The 20,794-nt window shown below is 41.2% G+C and overlaps 1 protein-coding gene across 6 annotated transcripts in view; it reads right to left on the bottom strand.

Moving 5' to 3' along the window:
* Positions 1–133: 133 nt before the first annotated feature.
* The window catches only part of LOC125426484 (protein only RNase P catalytic subunit), a 53,872-nt gene continuing 33,211 nt past the window's right edge, over positions 134–20,794 (bottom strand). For all 6 annotated transcript variants that reach the window (XM_048484796.1, XM_048484798.1, XM_048484795.1 and 3 more), the window contains 3 exons: positions 3,383–3,531; positions 1,701–1,896; positions 134–286 (listed from right to left, as the gene is read on the bottom strand). In XM_048484796.1, the coding sequence (XP_048340753.1) occupies positions 158–286; positions 1,701–1,896; positions 3,383–3,531 (474 nt within the window). In that variant the 3' untranslated portion in view covers positions 134–157. The remainder of the gene's footprint in view (positions 287–1,700; positions 1,897–3,382; positions 3,532–20,794) is intronic.

Below are 20,794 nucleotides of genomic sequence, written 5' to 3'. Positions count from 1 at the left end.
TATGGATGTATACAGCACTTTGCTCCTTGAAGGAAAGGTGGAATAAGAAATGTACTAGAGAGACGGAAAGTGAATTCCATAATAGCTGTCAGTATCTGGCTTGTCTAAGATAATAAAGTTACAACACACACAATGACAGTTTAGAAAAATGGGTCCTTTATTTCTGTTGGAGACAAAGCCATTTTGTCGGCACTTCGTAAGAAGATCTTTTCAAGAGACTGTCGTCGTAGGGAATATGCCATGTGCTTCCTGTAGTCTGCACAATGGTATCGTAATTCAGTACAGGCTGGGGAGTACAAAGGTAGATGTTATATAGCTTTTACCATATAAAACGATATAAATAATGTATATTTCTTAGCATACATTTTCCCTTCTTTCAAATGTTAAAAAGGGATTATTTATTTTGTTTAGAAAATTTTAATGCCACTTCTCCAAATCCATTCAAGAATAAAAGGTTATCTGATTTGATAAATGAATTAGTTCCTAAGGAAATAAAACACCAAACATTATTTTGAGCTGGATGTCACTTAATAAAACTTTATCCCATATTATCATCTCAATCCTTTAAAAAAATCCCTTAACTCTTTAAGTGTGTCAGGAAATGCAAAACCTAAGCAAAACCTTCAAGCTGAGTTTTTAAAATGTATCATCTCTCTTACAGAGAACAGGCAGGAGGGGGGAGCCAGCCTCAACCACTACAATTGTTCAAATGCAAATAGTAGGCCTAGCTAGACAGAATATGACTTCAGACACACACACCACCCCAGCTAGAATGGTGCAATCTAGCAAGGAACAAATTTTTGGAGGCTGAAAACCCTAGGACAGTCTTTTCCTGGAGACACCAGGAAAAGCTTATTTGACCTGTGCAGGGAGAAGAGAAAGAGAGATGATAAAACTTGATTCCATCAAGGCAGACAGAACTCTTACCTGAAGTCTTCTGGAAGCAGCCACTGCCAAGTGCAGAACTGCACAACTGAGCAGGATCTTCAAGGTAAAGGTTACAACTGTAACCTTTTAAGCTAAAGAATCTGCCAAGGAACAATACAAGCAGGGTCTCTTTTTGGCTCCACCCCACCTCACTCTGCTTCTGCCCTCCTCGATGACTGGGAGGGCTTTTACATTTTTTATTTCAAAAACGCCTTTATTTTAAAATAAGCCTTTCTCTTTTCCTGCAGCAGCAGCAGGAAGTATATGCAAGTGTGTGTGTGTGGGGGGGGAGGGGAGTGAGAGAGAATATCAGTTCTACACATGGTTCCCTTCTTCAGCAGTGTGTGGTCCAGGGGATTGTTTTGCCTCTTTCCTTTAGGAGGCAGATTATTTTTGGAAAGGGCTACAATATTGATATATTGATAAGACAGTAATTAAAAGGCTTTTACAAAGCCAGCAGTCTTGAAACTGCTGGGTATGATAATATTAGGAATGCCAAGTGGGAAAGCCAAGTGGGTTGCCTGTGCCAGGCAGAGACCTTGGATGGCCACTGATGACCAGACACCTAAGAGAACATGGAGGAACAGAGCCTGAAGGTCAAAGCAGAGCTTTTTCACCACAAGAGTTAAATTATTTTCCTTCAAAAATCAAGCTCCCCATTTTAGGGAACGTATGTAATTTACTATCCGGTACTCTGTGAAGAGCCCATCAAACCAGATTATCACTGCTAACACACCATAAATGTTGAACTGACTAATGTAACAAATGAATACCTCAAACTTTATCCTCTTTCCTGGTACATAGTCAGATAGCACCATCTGATGTCCACGCTGCCACTTAAAGAAGAGGCGTCGAGTGAGGCTGTCAGGAAGACAAGCTTTGTGATCACGTAACAGATCTCTGGTAACAAACTTACAATGGCTGCCTGAATGAAGTGTGGCATAGAGCAGGAAGGGATCATCTTCAGACCTTGAACAGGAAAAGATGAAGAGACATCATACACTACGGACCCTAGTGAACAGCTATAAAACAACATTTTCTGTCATTAATTGCAAAACTATTATTCACTTTTCCCTATCTGCCACAACAACATCTACATTATAAGAAACAGAATGTTTAAGAAAGTTTTTCCTTCCAGCACTACCCGTGATACACATCTGAGAGATACAATAGCACCAGGCAGAGGCTGCCGCTTAATATACACACAGTTCAGTCCTCAAGTTCAAACTGACGGGGTTGGATTCAGACTTAATTGACCATTTCCACTGATTCTCCCCTTCCCATTGCAAATGTTGTGCATGTAGCTCCTCAGGGTATCTTTTCCCTAACAGCAGAGTTCCATGGAGACCAGTAAGCTGCAGTCAGAAAAGAGCAGCAGAAAAGGTTCATTTGGCTGACAGAAAATTCAGTCTGGATCTAACTCACTGATTTGCAAAGGTTTAGACTGGAGTAACTCAACACAGGATTGCATGGTTAGAAGAGCAAATGCTGAATTCATCCAGCCTGTTGCAGTGCAAGTAAGCATATGATACAATAGATCAAGAATATTTTGTATTGTCTGCAATACTTTCTACTCCCCAGGGTAATGTAAAATGAATCCATCAATTTCATTGTAGCTATGCTGTACAATGGGCCTTGCATTGTATTTATTTCACTGATGATCACCTGCTTTACATTCCTAACTACATTTGAACACAGGAAATATACCAGCCGAGACATTAAGACAAAGAAGATAATATAGGGTTTACCAGTACAAAGCTGAGTTTCTTAATGCTGCGTCTCTTGTCCCAAACATTAAACAAATTTATGGCAACAATATTGCAAACTTTTAAACAATGTACAATGACAATAATACAGTTAATCCATTGTTCCACGATGGGCAGCCCAATACAGGTGGGGGGAGCGGTACATCAGGCTCCTGATGCAGAACTGCTTCCAGACAACTGGCAGCACAGGTGCTGGGGGTGGGGGTGGGGGGGAGAAACTCCTGGGAAAACCCATAGAGGCTTATGAATTACACCATACTTTTTGGTGGCATAAGTCTGTGCAGCTGAAGGGAAACATTCATGGTCTGCCCATGGGAACGCCCATGAGAACATCTCTGGAAAGCTGGCACAGCCTCCTATGGGGCAGAAACGATGACATGGAGCAAAACTTCCAGTTCCCAGCACCACAGAGCTAAGCAGTGCCTTGCTGCTGAGATAAGTCCCTCTACGCCACTGTCCATGCCACTTAGCATGACACTGGTGACACCAGTGCTGGTGTAACCCTTCCCCCACTTCCAATGTGGCTTCAGCCCCCCTTCCCCTTTGGACTGCAGCCTTAATTGTTGTTCATGGTTAACTTTTGTTGGAGCTCAATTTGGTGCTAGGGCTATTTTTTCCATCTTGGAATCAACTACATTTACATTTCTCTTTTGGAAAGATGGCTACAGTTCATTTTCATCAGTACATACACATTTTCGGTAAAGAAGAAGTCTGCTTTCTTCTGCATAATGGCCATATTTCTTCGGTCCCAATCGCGAGATCCTTTCAGCATGTGTTTTCGTCCCAATACAAGCAATCGCAAATTATGCTTTGCTAAGCAGAGGACAACATCTAGCAGCTGTAACAAAAAAGAGGAAAAACAACTGACAACTGAAGAACTTAGGATACTGCAAACAAAAACAAGTTTTTAATGCATGGAGCCATCTGTATTTGCTTTCACTTTCTAGCATAATACTTGAGAAGTTCCTGAAAATTGTAAGGGCTTATCCAAATCATACTGTCACAGCAGATACTACTGAAGCTGATACTACTGAACTCTAACCCTAACAACAACTCTTTGGCAAAACCTAGGCTGAAAATTTTCAGGATCATTATAGACATGTGCATTTCTCCACCAACTTGTCATTAAAGAAATCTCTCCATCCCTAGAATGCTACTAGCTCCTCTGGTCCCTTTCCATCATGATCCATCATTTTCTAAATGGCTTGGTGGTTAGGGGGAGGTTGTAGTGAAACTACAAAGCTGATCTGGAGTTGGCTGTGGGTCAAGCAGGATAAGAAAGTAAAGGAAACAAAGCAAAGTCGCAGAAAGAATGGGCACAAAGCCAGGGCTACCTCAGGTTGCCTTTCTGCCTTAGGCAGGGCGAGGCTGTCCTTACATGAACTCAGTGAAACCTAGCACCACTTGAGACATCAGAGAGAGCTGTGACACAATAGCTAGAATGTCAGACTGGAATCCGGAAGACCTATGTTCTAATGCCCACTGTGCCATGGAAGCTTGGGGGTGACCTGGGGCCAGTCACTTTCTCACCTAATCTATCTCACAGTGTTGCTGTGAGGATAAAATGATGGCTAGGACAACGATATTGTAAGGTGCTTCGGATCACCATTAAGTTTTAATTCTTAACTTTCCTTAACATGTGTGTCTGTCAAATAAGATTTGGTTTCGTATCCTGAAGATTACTGAGTAAAGTATATGGAACTTGGCAGAGGTTTTAACAACAGCTTAAACAGCGAGAAATGAGAGAGGTCTGAGTACACCAACAGAATATGGCATTGCTGGGGGCAGGGGTCTGACCTTAAAATATGAAGGGACCCTCAGAATATGTAAACATCCTGAAGCACCTGTTAAGTGAGATCCAGGAAGGGGAGATTGGAACAATCACTAAGGGGGTTGATAGTGTTTAATATCACATAATGGACAGGCTATATAATGGAATGTGGTGGTTGTCTGGGATGAGAACCCTCTGAAATAAGGAAGGGGTTCTGCCACAAGGGGTATTGAAGGAAGAAAATCCTCCTGGGAGTGAAAGATGGAAGATTTTGTCACACAGAACAAGAGTCCTGTTTAGGGCAGATCTAAGCTTTCTAGCAGAAATACCTGAACACCCTTGAAAAAGAACCACAGTCACCACCAAAGAGTAGCTGAAAGCTATCCTGCATGTTCATACAAAAAGCTGCTGTTACTTAAACCCCCAAAAGGAAACACCGTGCTTTTGTTTTAAGCACTTGAAAGCAATCTCCTTTTACCCACTTGTTACTCATCTAATGACCTATTTTATCTAAATTAGACTTGACTAGGACTGGGGTGGTCTATATTTAGCTATACTGGGTTCATGGCAGAGGGATTTCCTGTCTGATACTGTTCCCACGCATAACTGTTTGTCAAGAAAGGAACATGTGACAAATCACCTCTACCTCTTTTTACTCATAAAGAAACTAAATATAGTACAAATTGTCAGAATATAGGCAAAGGTTCCTTGCTTTAAAATGTGCATGCATGCCATTCTATCTACGTAACAAATAATAGCCACAATTATTTTACTGTTAAAAGAGCTAGATTTGAGTCCAGTAGCACCCTAAAGAGAAACCAGATTTCCAGGGTATAAGCTTTTAAGAGTCCAAGCTTTATTCGTCAGAACTTTGACTCTCAAAAGCTCATACCCTGGAAATCTTGAAGTTCTTTAAAGTGCCACTGGACTCAAATTTAGTTCTTCTACAGCAGACCAACATGGCGATCCACCTGAAATGAAACAGTTAGGTGCTTAAAACAACAGATTTATGATAAAGATCAGAACCTAAGTGGCATAGCTATTTTTAAAGCCTACTTCCTTTAAACCCCAAACCAGCTAGGGTAGTACACTGGTCAGAGTTTGGATAAGAACCTGGTTTGAATCCTCACTCTACGATGGAAGTACATAAAAAATACCTACAGTAAAGGTTACTGAATAGTTTCCTGGGGACATGTACTTATTTACTCAAACATGTTCCAAAGCATCTATCCATTCACAGACCAGTTATCATAGGACTGTCAATTAAAAGTTTTATCAAAATGGCTAGACCACTCTAGTTATTTCAGCTGGTCTTGAAGATTACAAGAGAATGCGGAGGAGAAACTGAAAATTGGAATTCCAGGAGCAGATAGCCTCATGGTCAAGAATTGTATCGGTGATTCAAGAGAGTAGCATGAGTAAAAGACGTTAGCTGGGGCTTAATTGAAAGTGACCATCTACATGATTGGAATTCTGTTGCCTGGATGTCACATGATTTAATATATATCAGTATAGGAAAACCCCAGGATTATTTTATCGTTATTAGCAGAAATGTATTTCTGACACTTTTTCAATCAATGGAAATTTGTTAATGAAAACTGAATTTAAATGGACCCAAATCATGGTGTAAAGCAGGATACAGCATCCAAAATTCTTAATCACAGAAATTAATAGTTAAATCATATAATATACTTTTGTGTCATGCTTTTTAAAAAGGAATGGCTTTCATTATAACAACCTTCCTCCTCAAAACATGGGAACGTTTCTCAGATGGGAATTCCCTGAATACTTTCGTAAGAAAGCTCTATGGATAATGACTCAGCTAAAAGGCCACTAACCTGCTGAAACTGTATCATATGAGGAAATCACCTTCAAGAGCATTCACCTTTGATACCATGAGAGTGATTCAAAATACGTAGCAGTTTTCTGTCAATCAGTGAGTGACTAAGGCTGAGTAGTAGAGCACAAGAAGCTTCATGCCCAATACTCTGCATCTCCAGTTATGGAATCAGGCGACAGGGGGTATCAAAGGTCGGGTGCTCTGGAGAGCCCTGACCAGAAATGGACTGGCCATTTCACTCACAGAAAAAAATCCTGGTGGGACACTGCTAGGAGCACAAAGAGCCAAGGCCCAGCAGCAGCTCTGCCACTGGGCTCAGTCCCTTCAAGGGGCAAAGGCAATCACTGTTAGCTCACCAACTGCCTCCCGCTATGCTGCCACCAGTTTGCACAATGAAGCACGGGATGACCTAGTGTCCATTTGTTGGCACTGCTAAACCTAATTGTGCCTGCAAAATTGGCTTTTTCTGCACTTGGTTTGCTGCAGGTCCATTTTCACTTCCCAGACTTCCCCGCCCTCTGCCAGTGAGATTAGACAATGCTGAGATTGATTGACCAATGATTTGATTTGGTACAAGGCAGCCTCATGTGTTCTAGTGAGCGTATGTGCTGGAGAAGGAGGGCAGTACACAACAAATCAAGTAGGTTCACCTACCATCTCAGCGCTTATGACAGTGTTTCCCTAGCAAAGCAGGCTTGGCTCAAAAGTTCACAGTGCCTTTTGCCTGTGGAATATTTTCTCCTCTTTTGTGTTTTGTTTTTGCTTACCAGACCCTTAGAACAGCTCTGATGATCACAGACCTGGTCAGAACTATAATCTAGTTTTATAAAGTTGTAAAGAGTAAAGTTAAAATTTTTCTAGAAATGCTTATGTGAGCAACGTACAGTAGCAGAATGGATCCTAACCTGCAACAATTATAGCTTTTCACTAAATGCAAATAAAATGTTATATTCTGATCACTTTATGCCCAGCAGGACATTGGTTATCTGGATCTCAAAACTCTGTATACTGAACTTCTGTCGAGACCATGGATTATTTCTCATAAACCAAACATGTAAAAGAGGGAGTGAGGAAGAAAGGAATGGGACAAATCAAATTATGACATCAAGCTGAAACCAATTCATTTCCACTGCTTCAGGGATTTAGGCATAAATCTACCCATGAAAATAGACATGTACATACCGTAGGTGGCCATTTTGTAAAAGCACACAATATGTATAGCAGCTTCTTAAGGGATTCTCTACCCTCCCTTTTGTGAGTCTCTTTAAAAAGCAAGAGTCTAGTCCTTACGACTGCAAAGATACTGTAGAGTGAGAAACGTTTGGTAAAGTCTCAGCAAGCAGGAGAGGCAAAACAAGGGGCTTGGATCAAGCACATCGATGTGCTGCCCCCTTTTCCCTCCCTCCAGAATGCCCCCCATACTTTGAGCTGCAGCGGGAGGGAATAGCGTCTGTGGACAGAAGTCCTTCTGTTGGATCCAGTCAAGATTTCTATTAGTTGAAGGCAGAGTGGGAATGACCACTCCCAATGACTAGCAACCAGAATAAATGATGCAAAATAGCAAACACCAGCCCACTCTGCCAATACAGTGACACTTAAGGGGGGGGGATACAATTTGAATAAATTAACAGTCACAACACGAAATGTATATTTATTAAATTATCAATTTCTTGTAAGAACATAGTCACAGAAATGCAGCATAATTCCAGCGGTGAAAGAAACACCAGCTCCACTCATGCAGCCTTACTCAGTGGGACAGACTTTCTCAACAGCCAAGTTTCATCTACCAACAGAATGCTAGCAATGTTTCCAGCCCCCCCACCCCACCTGCAAAGAAAGGGGAAAGAGTTGGAAGCAGAAACAGCAAATGAAGAGGTGGTTGAACCTTCCCCTCTCCCTGCTTTCTGCTCTCAACTGTTTCCTCCCAGAGTGGCTTTTTGAGGCCTTTGATTCCCACAACACCTACTGCCTGGTCCTTTTAACTAGAGTCGCCAAAGGCTGACCTTCTGCATGCAAAGCATGGGTCTCCTACTGAGCCAAATCCCTCCCCAACAATTTTTGAAACTCTCCCCCAGTCTCAAAAGTGGGAAACACTCATGAAATGGATCCAAAGTCCAGTGGTGAATGTAGTAGCTGCAAAATTCTATCAGTTCTGGCCTATAGTTGGGGTAGGTAGGGAGACCAGAATAAAAGCAGCAGTTTTCCAAAAACAAAAGCTAAAATAACCAAGAACACCAAGCAAACTCAGCCAGATCTGAACAAAGTGGTGCTGGATAAAACAAGTGTCAGGTTGCAGCTTTGTATTCTGTATAATCACAGCCTCCAATGGAAACAGGTCCCTGGAATGAGCTGACATTAGAGGTCATCTCCAGTTTTGCTAACATTCTTTTAGACACTAGGTAAAAAGCTAATATATGAGCCAAAACGGGGTAATATTATCTAGTAACGGGAAAACCCCATAAGCAAAGTATCTTCCGGGGTCATTTTCCTCCAGTTGAAGAACACCATTCTATTGATAATGCACAAAACACTGCAATTCCAAGCAATTCATTCTAGCAAGACAAAAAGTTCTTTGCTTCTGGGCTGCACTTCAGAAAGAACATGCTGCCCAGAGGTTAAAGATTATTATTTTACCCAACACTTTAGAAGGCAAATACTTCACAGTCTTCCACTGGTGATGTAAGTGCAGAACTTTGTGTTCCTAGCCACTTCTTGAGAACTAATTTGAGACCTTTCATGTGCACTCAGTTCATGCAATTCCAGTCCTGGCTGGCAATGGTGGCATTAGTGACTCACCAGCTTTGGCCAACACTAAGCGATTTCCAAGACCAAGAGCGGCTACAAGCCAATCAACTTATGCATAACCACAAATGTATCACAAAAACAGCCCTTTTGGTATACAAAAGGAAGCCTGAAATTTCCTCAAAGCTGACTTATGGCACAAGATGAGAAGTTGCCATCAAGCCAGGGAAAGGTGGAGCTGGTGAGAATTGGACATTTTATCTTATTTATTTAAAACATTTTAATACTACCTTTCCACCCAACTCACAGTTCCTGAAGTGACACACAATCAGAAACATAAAAACAGCAGAAACATACCACATAAAAACAGGACAAAAAGTCTTCACCTGCTGTTAGAGGCCAACTAACTTCCTGAGGGGAAGGGGGTTTCCATAAATTTCAGTGCCATGACCAAGAAGGCCCTTTTTTGGGTTGCCATAAACATACATAAAAGGCAAAGTATGGTGTAGGGCAGAATAGCAGCATCAGGGAGCTTCATGTGGAGTGCACATGAAAGACAAATTGCACCAATATAGATAGGACTTAAAATGCGTACATTCCCCTCTACACAGTATGCAAATACATGATGACTATGATTTTTCACAAAAGATATCACATTAGATTTGGGAAAGCAAAACAGTGGAAAACCTGTACAGTGGAAGGTTTGCAAATGATGCCATGTGGATGTTTCAACCCCTCTCCCAACATCTGGTGAAACCTTTCAGTGCCCCTAATGTTCAATTTGAATCAGAAATTGGCCAAGGGCTCAGTTAAGCGGAAGACTGAATCCAGCTGAGGAGATGGCGTGGGCATTCCTTTCCCTCAGGTGGATGAGATCTGGTATCTGTATGCTGCCAGGGCATGCAAACAGAATGAAAGAAAATGCACTAATCATCACCTAAAGTGGTTTTGAATGCTGGGAGAGGAGGAGGAGCAAGGAATTTTTCTGACTGCTTTTTTTTTCTGCAAGGGCTATCAGACATTACTGGGTCCATCTGCCGAATTTAAAGAAACAGTGTGATATAGTGGTTAAACATGGTGGACTATAAACTGGAGAATCGGGTTTGTTTCCCCACTCCTCCACATGAAGCCAGCTGGGTGACCTTGGACTAGTCACAGTTCTCTTAGAACTCTTTCAGTCCCACCTACCTCATAAGGTGTCTGTTGTGGTGCGAGGAAGGGAAGGGGTTGATAAGCTGCTTTGAGACACCTTATGGTTGAGAAAAGTGGGGTATAAATCCAAACTCTTCTTCTAAATCCTGGATGCCCACACAGTCACGTCATATCAGTAATATAGGAAGCACTGATTTATTCAGGTTGAGGCTCTTCTTCTGAACAAGTAACCTAAATCTTTTAAAGGTTATGTTCTGGCCTCAAATAGCTGCTCAGATTCCATTCTGTTTCAGAGGGGATGAAAAGAAGATCGAGTCTGCGGTTTTCTTATTCAAATTTGGTGGGGTTCCCTGTATAAAACTGAAATTCAAAGATGAATAATGCCAGTATCCTAGCTTATACATTTGTGCCTGATATTAATAGATTCATCTTCCATTGTATGGTTTAAAAAGTATCCCAAAAATAACCCATGACAAAAGTGTGAAAGTAATAACATACTGATGAGGGGACTACCAAGTAATATAGATCTCAGTTTGGGATTTCCCGACCTTGAATCTCAACTTCTAGTAAAATGTCTTGCATATACACAAGGATTTACAATCTTCATTAAACTTAAATTAAAATTATTTTTGTAAACAGTTCACTATTAGAAGAAGCACTTCACTTTAGCATTACATTTCCCACATATGTGTGGTACATCATGGGTTGAGGCAGCTCCTTCTGGTCACATTCTGCTCATAATATAGATGAACCTCCACACCAGGTTACGTAGGTTTATTAACAGAGGTCAACTGAGGCTTCACGAAGCTGCTGTTTTGTTCAGGACTGACTTGCAAAAGATCACTGCTGGGGGCTGCTCTGCTCTGTTCAAAACCATGATGCAGAATCAAGTATCTACAAATGATGGGAAATATTTTATCTCCTTTTCAAGGTAATAAAGTTCCAGATGCTTAATCTGAAATGAATAACTTGATGGTGCAGTCGACTAAAACAATGCTGTTGTATGTCCTCCATTCAACTCAAACAAAAAAACTGCCGAACGACCAAAAACTAATCCATCAAAATCTAAAATGTCGAAAAATCATGTTGACTCTGTTCAACCACCAAAGTCTCACCATCAAGTAAGGTTGCCAATTCTGGAGGGTAAATTCCTGGAGATTTGAGCGTACAGCCTGGGAACGGACCTCTGTGGGGTATATAACAGAGCTCACTTCCCAAGGCAGCCATTTTCTGTAGAGGATTTAATCTCTCTCATCTGGAGATCAGTTGTAATTATAGATTAACTCCAGGTACCACCTGGAGATTGGCAATCCCTTTTTAACAGTCAACTCATAGTTGCCTTATGACAACCCTGTAGGGTTAGTTAAAAAGGAAAGTAACCACCATATCTAAGCTGCTAATAATATCATAAATACCATGTGAAGTGTCAAGTGCTCTAATGATACCAAAAGTGCTCTATGCTGAAATACAAAATGCAATACATGAACAATAAATACTGAGGTCCCTTCAGAAGGTTCCACTTATGGCCAATCCGTGCTATCCAGTACAAAGTATAAATATGGCTATTTCAACGGTATGGCCTTACAAACATGGACTCCTCTACTGGGACATCATCATTATCTCTGTTAAGTTGACTGTCACTAAATACAAAAGGCAAGCCTTAAAACATCTCTAAACACACAGGACCAGTCTAAAACTCAACAGTACCATAGTCACAACTGTACTGTAAAGAATTTTTTGTAGATATGGTTCAAGTCAGAGAGAGCTTCTTTTTAAGCCACACAACGCAAACGGGTATCAAAGCTATGATCAGAGTGGAAATAATGAAAAATGTGACTTCTGACATCACTTCCAGCCTCACCTTGGGATTCAGGCATTATGGCAGCAATGAAATTGGGAGACAAAGTCCTAACCTGTAACAACTACCCAGTAAATTAATTTGGAACAGATAAGGCCCACTTTTCACCCTCACAGAACCTGGTAAACAATGTCTAAAATGTAAATATCATATCACATCCATAGGAAATGTAATCTCTAAATTGCAAAGGGTGAAAAAAATCCAATATTCTTAGGGAATTTTCCCCAGTGGTGTGTACAAGCTAAAAATGCCATGTGAAATCTCAGTCATCTTGTTTAAAAGATTCAGTAGAACTGAATGAATAAACAATAACACCGAGGGAGAAAAAGAAAGAGTAAGTCATTCATCTCCCATCTAGACTCTCCTTTCATTCCAAAGGATTGAGGCCATCCGCTGAGACAGATTATGAGCTGATGTAGTATACTGGTTAGAGTACTACACTAGGGACAAGGGTTCAAATCTCCACCCTACTCTGAAAGATGACTTTGACCTAGATCTCCTTCTCAGAATAATCTATCTCACAAGGATACAATAAAGATAAATGAGAAGAAACCATGGATGGTACCCTGAGTTTCTTGGAGAAAGTGCAGATTTTTTTTAAAAAAACCAGTAAATTAATTAAATGAATATGAAGCCCTCACACAGTTTCCTGCAAAAAAAAAAACTTGCAATGCTATCCTAAGCAGAGTTATGTCCTTCTAAATCTGTTGAACCCATGGGCTCAGAAAGGATTGTTTCATTCAATCTGCAGCATAGTATTATAGGCAAGCAAGGCTACAAGGTACTAGGCTAAAGGAGATAGGAATATCAAAAGATATATATAACGGTACCACAATCCAACAAAACCCCTTGCAATATTCCATGCTGCCACTTGCGCTGTACTGAATGAACTGGCACGCTGATCTACCATTCATACACCATAGTTTCATAATCATATACCAATTTGGCATATAGCCTGGCCATCCCAGAGAGCTGTGTGTTGCATTGGGACTTCAACCCATTACAACTGTCCATGTTCAGATATACACTCCATGGTACCTATATCCTCGGCTTTGTAACAATCTTTGCAAACAATCTTTTTTGTTCCAGTGAAGAGCTTGCATGCTATACAACCCTCTTGATTATGACTAATCTGTTGAATTTTGCACTCCTTTTGCATTGATTGGTATCAGTGGATAAGGTGTCACAGGTTCTAAAATGACTGCAGTGGTTAAACAAATGTCAGTGACATCTTTTCCACCTTCTTCAGTGGTGTGCTTGGAGTTGCTTTTTAAGTAAATCAAATGCAGTTTTAAAAAATGTTGCATCACCCTATCCTTAATCGATTGTTGAAAATACAGAACTAAGCTAAACTGATCTTGCCCATCTATTGCTTTCTGGATGACAGAGAGCTAATAATGTAATAAGTCAGGGAAGAATATCAATCACCTCTTTTGTAACTGCGCCCTCTATTGTATCTTGATTTCCACCCCTGAAATACAAGATACTGAAATAAATTGAATAAACAATGTAAGAGGTGTCTTTTATTGGTACCATCTGTAATCTTATTAATCCAAGATTTGATATGTACTTTCCCAAAAGCATTTGTATGTGTTTCTTAAGCCTAGTTTCAACAATCATTTCACATAGAGTGAACACTACACTGTATTTTAGCACCACCAATGCAAGCAGGATCCTTCCTTCAACAAAGTGTGCCCTATACTGGCATGCCACTTGTATCTAAGGCAAGGGGCAGCATGATGCTCATTTTGTAATCTTTGAGGGAAATCAGAAGAATAATTTTTAATCCTCACTTCAAAGTTTAAAAATGGTAAAAAAAACCTGGCATTAATGGGGAAAAGTTAACTGTGAATGTGCATCTTTCCCTTTTTTCAATTTTCTGCCAATGCAGATAATTAATTTGCATTTTGCTGCCATCCACATACTACTACTACTACTACTACTACTACTACCACCCCCACCATCACCACCCCCACCCCCACCACCACCACCACCACCACCACCACCACCACCTTCTTCTTCCTCCCCCCCCTCCTTCTACTCCTCCTCCTCGCATTGTCCCACTAATGCAGGGTCTGCTGCTTGGATTTTTAAACGCCACTTCTCTCAATGGAGCATGATGTCTGGTTGCAGACCTGTAACTTTTAGATCCGCATTGATGGTATCTTGCCATCGTTGCTTTGCCCGTCCGCGTGGCAGCCAACCACTAACCTCAATGTGATACACATATAAGGATATAAAAGCTAGCAATGTATTAGAAAAGGGTTGTGGATGCTAATTTTTAAACAGTTCTTCATGCTTTACTTTTACGCAGCTGTAGGATTGAGCAACTTCTTAGTTTCTTTTGAGCTATGGTGCCAGGGAATCTCCTGTTAGATCAGGGGTAGGGAACCTGCGGCTCTCCAGATGTTCAGGAACTACAATTCCCATCAGCCTCTGTCAGCATGGCCAATTGGCCACGCTGGTAGGGGCTGATGGGAATTGTAGTTCCTGAACATCTGGAGAGCCGCAGGTTCCCTACCTCTGTGTTAGATAATGACCCACAAAAAAACATCCCCTTCTACTGCCTACCATGGAGGGGAAACCCAGGCCTTTTTGAGATTAAAGTCTGATTTTTGTGGCTGGCTGTGCACCAAGTCTGAGCTGCCAGAAATATACCATGGGTAAGTATATGTATGCTACACAGCTAGCATTAATACTTCCGGGTTTGCTGTTCCCATCATGTGATATTTACTGCTGAACTCCATAGTATTCAGCTTGGTAATATAAAAGATTAAAACACATTTTCGAAAGCCTTTTTGAATCAGGCAAATAAGTCATCTATATGAGTGGCAAGTATATTCCATTTGTATATCACTTTTCTGCTTTCTTGCAAGTATGAAGTGTCACTGCAAATGTAAACTGCAGCACGGAACAAGTAAAGTGTCAACTCCTACAATTCTATAATGCTATAAGACAGGATCATCAGGTGCCTAAGCCTTGTTCATTCCAAGGAATGACAACTCAAGGGGAGTTTTGTGCTTGAAGAGGGACAGGTGAGAAGTTTGTAGCCAGGATGGAATGAGGCAGAATTTGGACTTCAGCTTTTCATCTACCTTCAATACTAACTTCTCAAACTTCAACACTAGTCCAGCACCAACAGTTCTGCCATTGTAAACCCTCGAAGATGCACATGGTTGTAGAATAAAACATACATAAACATATTCAAGATTCTACATTCCATGCCAGCATTCTTTTATGTATCAGTTTATTAATCAAGAGTGGGGGGGGGGGAGATATTCATTCATTCGTTTGTTCGATAGACCACTCTATCCCCGAAGGGCTCACATCTCTGTTAATAGGTACAGATGTCATGAACAGTACATTGGCTTTAGGGGAAGACAGGGGTTTAGTGCAGTTATAGGCAGTAGTCACTCCCTTCTCCCCTAACGTGAACTGAGAACAGAATTATTCTTGAACATCACCCATGCTTTCCCAACACAGCCAGATTTGGCCAAGTTGCACAAGGACTTAAGTGCATCAGTTAACTATAACAACTGATTAATTGTGTGATCAAAAAATTGTGCTAACAGATACCCATATCCCATGGAAATGAGAGAGATGTTCTGTACACAGAAAAAATGACTTTGACTCATTGTAAACATTTTAGCACATACAAGAATCTATGCTTCCTCCTTATGGACAAAGTAAAAAACAGCTAATATATGTGCTACTATGGCTCATCATCTGATACAGCAATTATGGTGGCTTTCTCCATAATCTGGTTTGGTATCCACAGCTGTGTTTTGTGGTTTTTATTTGTAGCATCCACACAACCTTTGCTGATTACACACAAGGCATCTGCTGAGTGATGGGGGCAAATATGCATCGCTGCAAGGTTTCTTGTATGGATGTATTTCCTTAAGCCTTCTTTCACTTTCTATTCTCCCCAAAGCAAGCAAGACCACTTCAGGTACAAATTTAATTTTCCCTTGCAGGCAGAGTTGCCAGTGAGCATGGTTTTGCCCAGACCTCTTCCCTCTGCCCACAGCCACCACGCCTAGTCTCATCCCCCCCACTCTTCCCCCTTGCCCTCCTCCCTGTTGCCAACTCCTTCCCACCTCTTTAAACGCTTGTATCGATACATCGATAGGAACAACACAATCAGGATCTCTTTCTGGCTCCACCCCACCCCACCCCACCTCCCCTGTTCTGCCTTCACCAATAATCCGGAGGGCATTTAAAAACTTTCTTTCAGACAAGCTTCTGTTTTAAAAACAAGCCTCCCCCTTTGGCTTTTGCAAATGAACAACACAAGCAGGGGCTCTTTTTGTCTCCACCCCACCTTCCTGCTCCAATTTCGCCTTCTCTTATGATTGGGAGGGATTTATTTCAAACAAGACTGCATTTTAAAACAATTTTCCTGACTGCAGCAGTTGTAGGGAGAGAGAGTGTGGAGGGGAAGGGAAGGGAGGGGAGGGGAGGGGGATCTAGCACATGGTCCCGTTTAGCAGCATGTGGTCCAGGGAACGGCTTTGTCTCTTTCTTTTGGGGGTAGTGTTATGTTGGGAAAAGGGTTACACTATTGATATACCTGCTATCACAAATATTTCAATATAAATGCAATTTAAAGGGCTTTAACAAAACCCATTATCTTGCAACTACGATGTGATGAGATCTGTGCCTTTAAGATGAGTTGATGGGTGGAGTTAAGAGAACAAGGAAAAGCTGCAGAGGCCCATTGAGAGGAGCAAGCCAATGTTGGGGCAGGCAGAGAATGACACCTCATGTGTAAACATAAAACCGCAAGGCAATCCCTCTGAAAGCCCACTGTGTACTGAAGAGCCCCGAGGTAAGTGTTCCATGCATAATAGGCCCTTGTCTCTCCATCATGCATTTTGTGTCTCTGCTCCCATCCTGACCCTGATGTGATCATATCAAAATGTATTTACATGCCAGATAGACAGAAAAGTGTGCATTTTTGCAGGTTCAGGCCATATCAGAATCATTTTCAGGTTCAGGCCATATCAGAATCATCTCATCCTCCCAGGACAGCTAGTTCTTCCTGAACGGCATCTTTTTAAAAGTGCTGTGAGTTGACCTGTTTTTTTAAAGTTATTGCAGAGACAAGCTTTTCCCCTTATATTGTTACAATAAAAGGGGCTAGAGCTTTCAAAAATGGAAACTAGGAATTCAGATGAGGCAGAGTATATATTCCCTATCCAGGCTAACCTGATCTTGTCAAGCCTTGGAAGCTAAGCACGGGCAGCCAAGAGTAGTTTTTGGATGACAGAGCACCAAGGAATTCCAGAGTTGCTATTCATCTCTTGTATTAAAAACTCTTTGAGGTCTCCATAGGTTGGCTGTGACCTGATGGCACTTTCCATCAGTAGATATATCAATACAGCCCTACATGGCTGTAGTGACATGTCATTTGCTGAATTTTTTTTTAGGTAGGAAAGCACCCAGTTCTGTGATAACAATGGAAGGGCGAGAATGAGGGCTGAGGGAAGATGTGAGGGAAGCTGTTTTGTGGATGATATCACTACCAATGAAAATACCTCTGCTTTTGCATTTGCAAAGAATGCTACACAGGAAACAGTTGTTGTGTAGATGCAGCATTCCTCTTTTTAGGCAAGCCAAACCTTTGGTATAATAAATGCAAAAGGGCATCAAAAAGAAACATTTTCCCTTCAGATCTCCAGTGCTTCATACTTTACATATTTTCATACATTAAGGATTGGTTCTTTGGTCTTTCAACCACTCTGCTCCTTGTGTTGTTGCATGTACCTCCTGAAGGCACCGGTAACAGTTAGACTTAAAGTGAATCAATGAAAAATCACTCAGGGCAGAAGATGGTATTCTGATACGAAGATAGGTTTCCACAAATGAAACAAGCCTCTTCTGTCAGTCTACCATTAACAAGAGACGATAGGGTGCAACAAGCACAAAGTAAGAACTAGAAATATATACCTCTGTTGACTATTTAATCACAGAGATAAAATCTTTGGGTTCAATTCTTTGGAAAATTTTTACAGAAGAAATGGGGGGCGATTTTTACCTATCCCCTACACTGCAATAAAACAGGATTCTGTTTCACAGCAAATCTCTGATGCCTGTCGTATTGGAGAAATGCTGCTCCCGTTCCCCAAGGAGAAGCATTTCAAGAGGCATTTTGGGCTACCATGAAAGGGATGAAGTGGGGAAGTCTAATTCTACTGACAGAAATCCCATCCATTAGCAGAAATCTATTATAAATGTATTATAAGATCCAACACAGTAGATTAAAATAAATATAAACTGATGCGTGTAAAGGCTTAAATGAGACTGCAAAATGACAACTGCAACTAGGTAGGCTAAGCTTACTCACAGTTCCTCTATGAAACAACTGCAACACAATGGGAGCAATTGTTTAACAACACAGCATGGTACACGGATGACAGAGCAATTTCTCCAAACCTAGTCATGCTAATTGTATTGATACTGCTCTTTACCACCCCTCCCACCAACCTCATGTTATACAGCTTCATGATGCAAGAAGGGTATGTTACAAATAGAGTTGCCACTCCGGGTTGGAAAATACCTGGAGGATTTTGGGGTAGAACCTGAGGAGAGTGGGGTTTGGGGCATAATGCCATACAGCCCACTTTCCAAAAGGGCCATTTTCTCCAGGGGAACTGATATCTGTCTCCTGCAGATCAACTGTAATAGTGGGAGATCTCCAACCATCACCTGGAGATTGGTGACCTAGTTATAAAGAAAATATTCAATGTTGACAAAATAATTAAGATGAGGAAGTGTTAATTATTTAGTATTTTTATTATCTTCAGAAGGTTTTGAGATGAGGAAACACTTGTATGACTAAGTTATTGGTTATCTGAGAAACCCTGGAGAGCCTTGGAGACTACTACAGATCCCATATGCTTTCCCAGTACATTGGGAAAGTAAAACCTAGAGCCAGTGTCATGTAGTGGAGAACCAGTTCAATTCCCCACTCCTCCATATAAAAGCCTTCTGTGTGATCTTGGGCCAGTCATAGTTCTCTCAGTTCACATGGAGGCAGGCAAAGGCAAACCACCTCCAAATGTCTCTTGCCTTGAAAACCCTACTGCAGGGCTGTTAAACATGTGGCTGAGGGGCTGGATCTGGCCCCTTGAAAGGGCTTACCAGGCACGTGAGCCAGCTGAGACACCCACCTTACTCCTGATCATGCCTGGCAAGCCCATGTGGGCTCATTAGGCCAGATCGGGAACAAGGGGGGGTGTTTCAGCTGGCTCGTGGGACTAATAAGCCTTCTCAAGCCAAGGTAGACAGGGACCCCAGTGCCAGTCTGGCTGGGGAGCATGCTGGGGGCTCTCTAGCGAGATAGCCACTCCTCCCTGCCATAGCCCAGCCCAACCAAATTACATTTATGTCACACCTGGCCCCCATAACAAATGAGTTCGTCATTCCTGCCTTGCAGGGTCACCGTAAATCAACTGTGACTTGACAGCACTTTCTACCACTACCAATACTTTTCTGCTGTAAACCATAATCCTTAATACAAATGTATATTTATTTAGTTTAAAGTATAAATGTACATTTATTTAGTTTCAAGTGGGATACCCTGTTGTGTCCACTGTTGTGAGCTGGATGGCCCAGGCTAGTCTCATCTTGGAAACTAACCAGGATCAGCCCTAGTTAGAACTTGGATGGAAGCCTAACAAGGAAGTCTAGGAGGATGCAGATACAGATAATGGCAGATCATCTCTGAGGGTCTTTTTCCTGAAAAACTCTATGGAGTCACCTTTAGTCAGCTATGATATGACCATACTTTGCACCACCAGTCCCAGCCTCTGCCCATCCCAAAACTAAAATTTAATTGGAAATCTGAAACTATCAGATTTGTGTTTTCTAAAAGGCAAAACAGGATTAAATAAGACAAGATTTAGTCCTTTTTGCATAGGACCATCCTCCACTAGGTTTATTATTTTCTTGGCCATATAAAGAAAATGTGGCCAAGATATGCTAATTTTATGAACATCATTGATATTGATGGAATCCACTGCCTGAGGTAGTAAAGAGCAGTATCAGTTAAGTTACTGTGAAAAACTGGTTACATGAATTTAGGAAACAACTGTATTACAGATTGAAATGACCCAAGTATGAAGTTCCTCAGAAATCAGCAAATTTTATTCAATCTTTGTACTGGTGACCCTAAGGAGGAAAGTAAGAATGTCCTGAGGAAACACTCGTATGCAAATAAAACGAAGGCAGCACAGGTTTGTACTGAAAAGGATGTAGAAGTTATGCAGGATGAACTTGGTAACATCATGAACAGGGAACAGAAGGGTACTCATTCTAAAAACACGCAGCTATGAGCCCTGAGGACAAACCACAACCATTTCTGTTATCAAGATTGGTAAATCATCTGAGAACAAGACAAAGGAATATAGGTGATCATTAAACTAGGAGCTGATGAAACTGTAAAAAGATTAAATCATTTAGCCTGTTCTCCCAATGAAGAGTCTAGTTTGAAAACACAGTATATGTTTATAGAAACGATGGCTGACAATGGAAGACTCCCCCTATTGACAAATAGGAAATCTTGTAACATCATAAAGACAAACCATTAAGACATACGCTTTTGCAAACGTAGTTGCTAAATGAGGCTATGAGATACAGCAATTCAGTAGGTTGCATCACTATGAAATGAACCAATGACAAGATCCAACCAAAGAGTAAGCAATTCCATCACAAAAGGTACAGTCAATTCCCAA

This window comes from Sphaerodactylus townsendi, linkage group LG02 (genome assembly GCF_021028975.2).
Source record: "Sphaerodactylus townsendi isolate TG3544 linkage group LG02, MPM_Stown_v2.3, whole genome shotgun sequence".
Taxonomy (NCBI): domain Eukaryota; kingdom Metazoa; phylum Chordata; class Lepidosauria; order Squamata; family Sphaerodactylidae; genus Sphaerodactylus; species Sphaerodactylus townsendi.
This window is presented reverse-complemented; position numbering and strand designations above follow the sequence as displayed.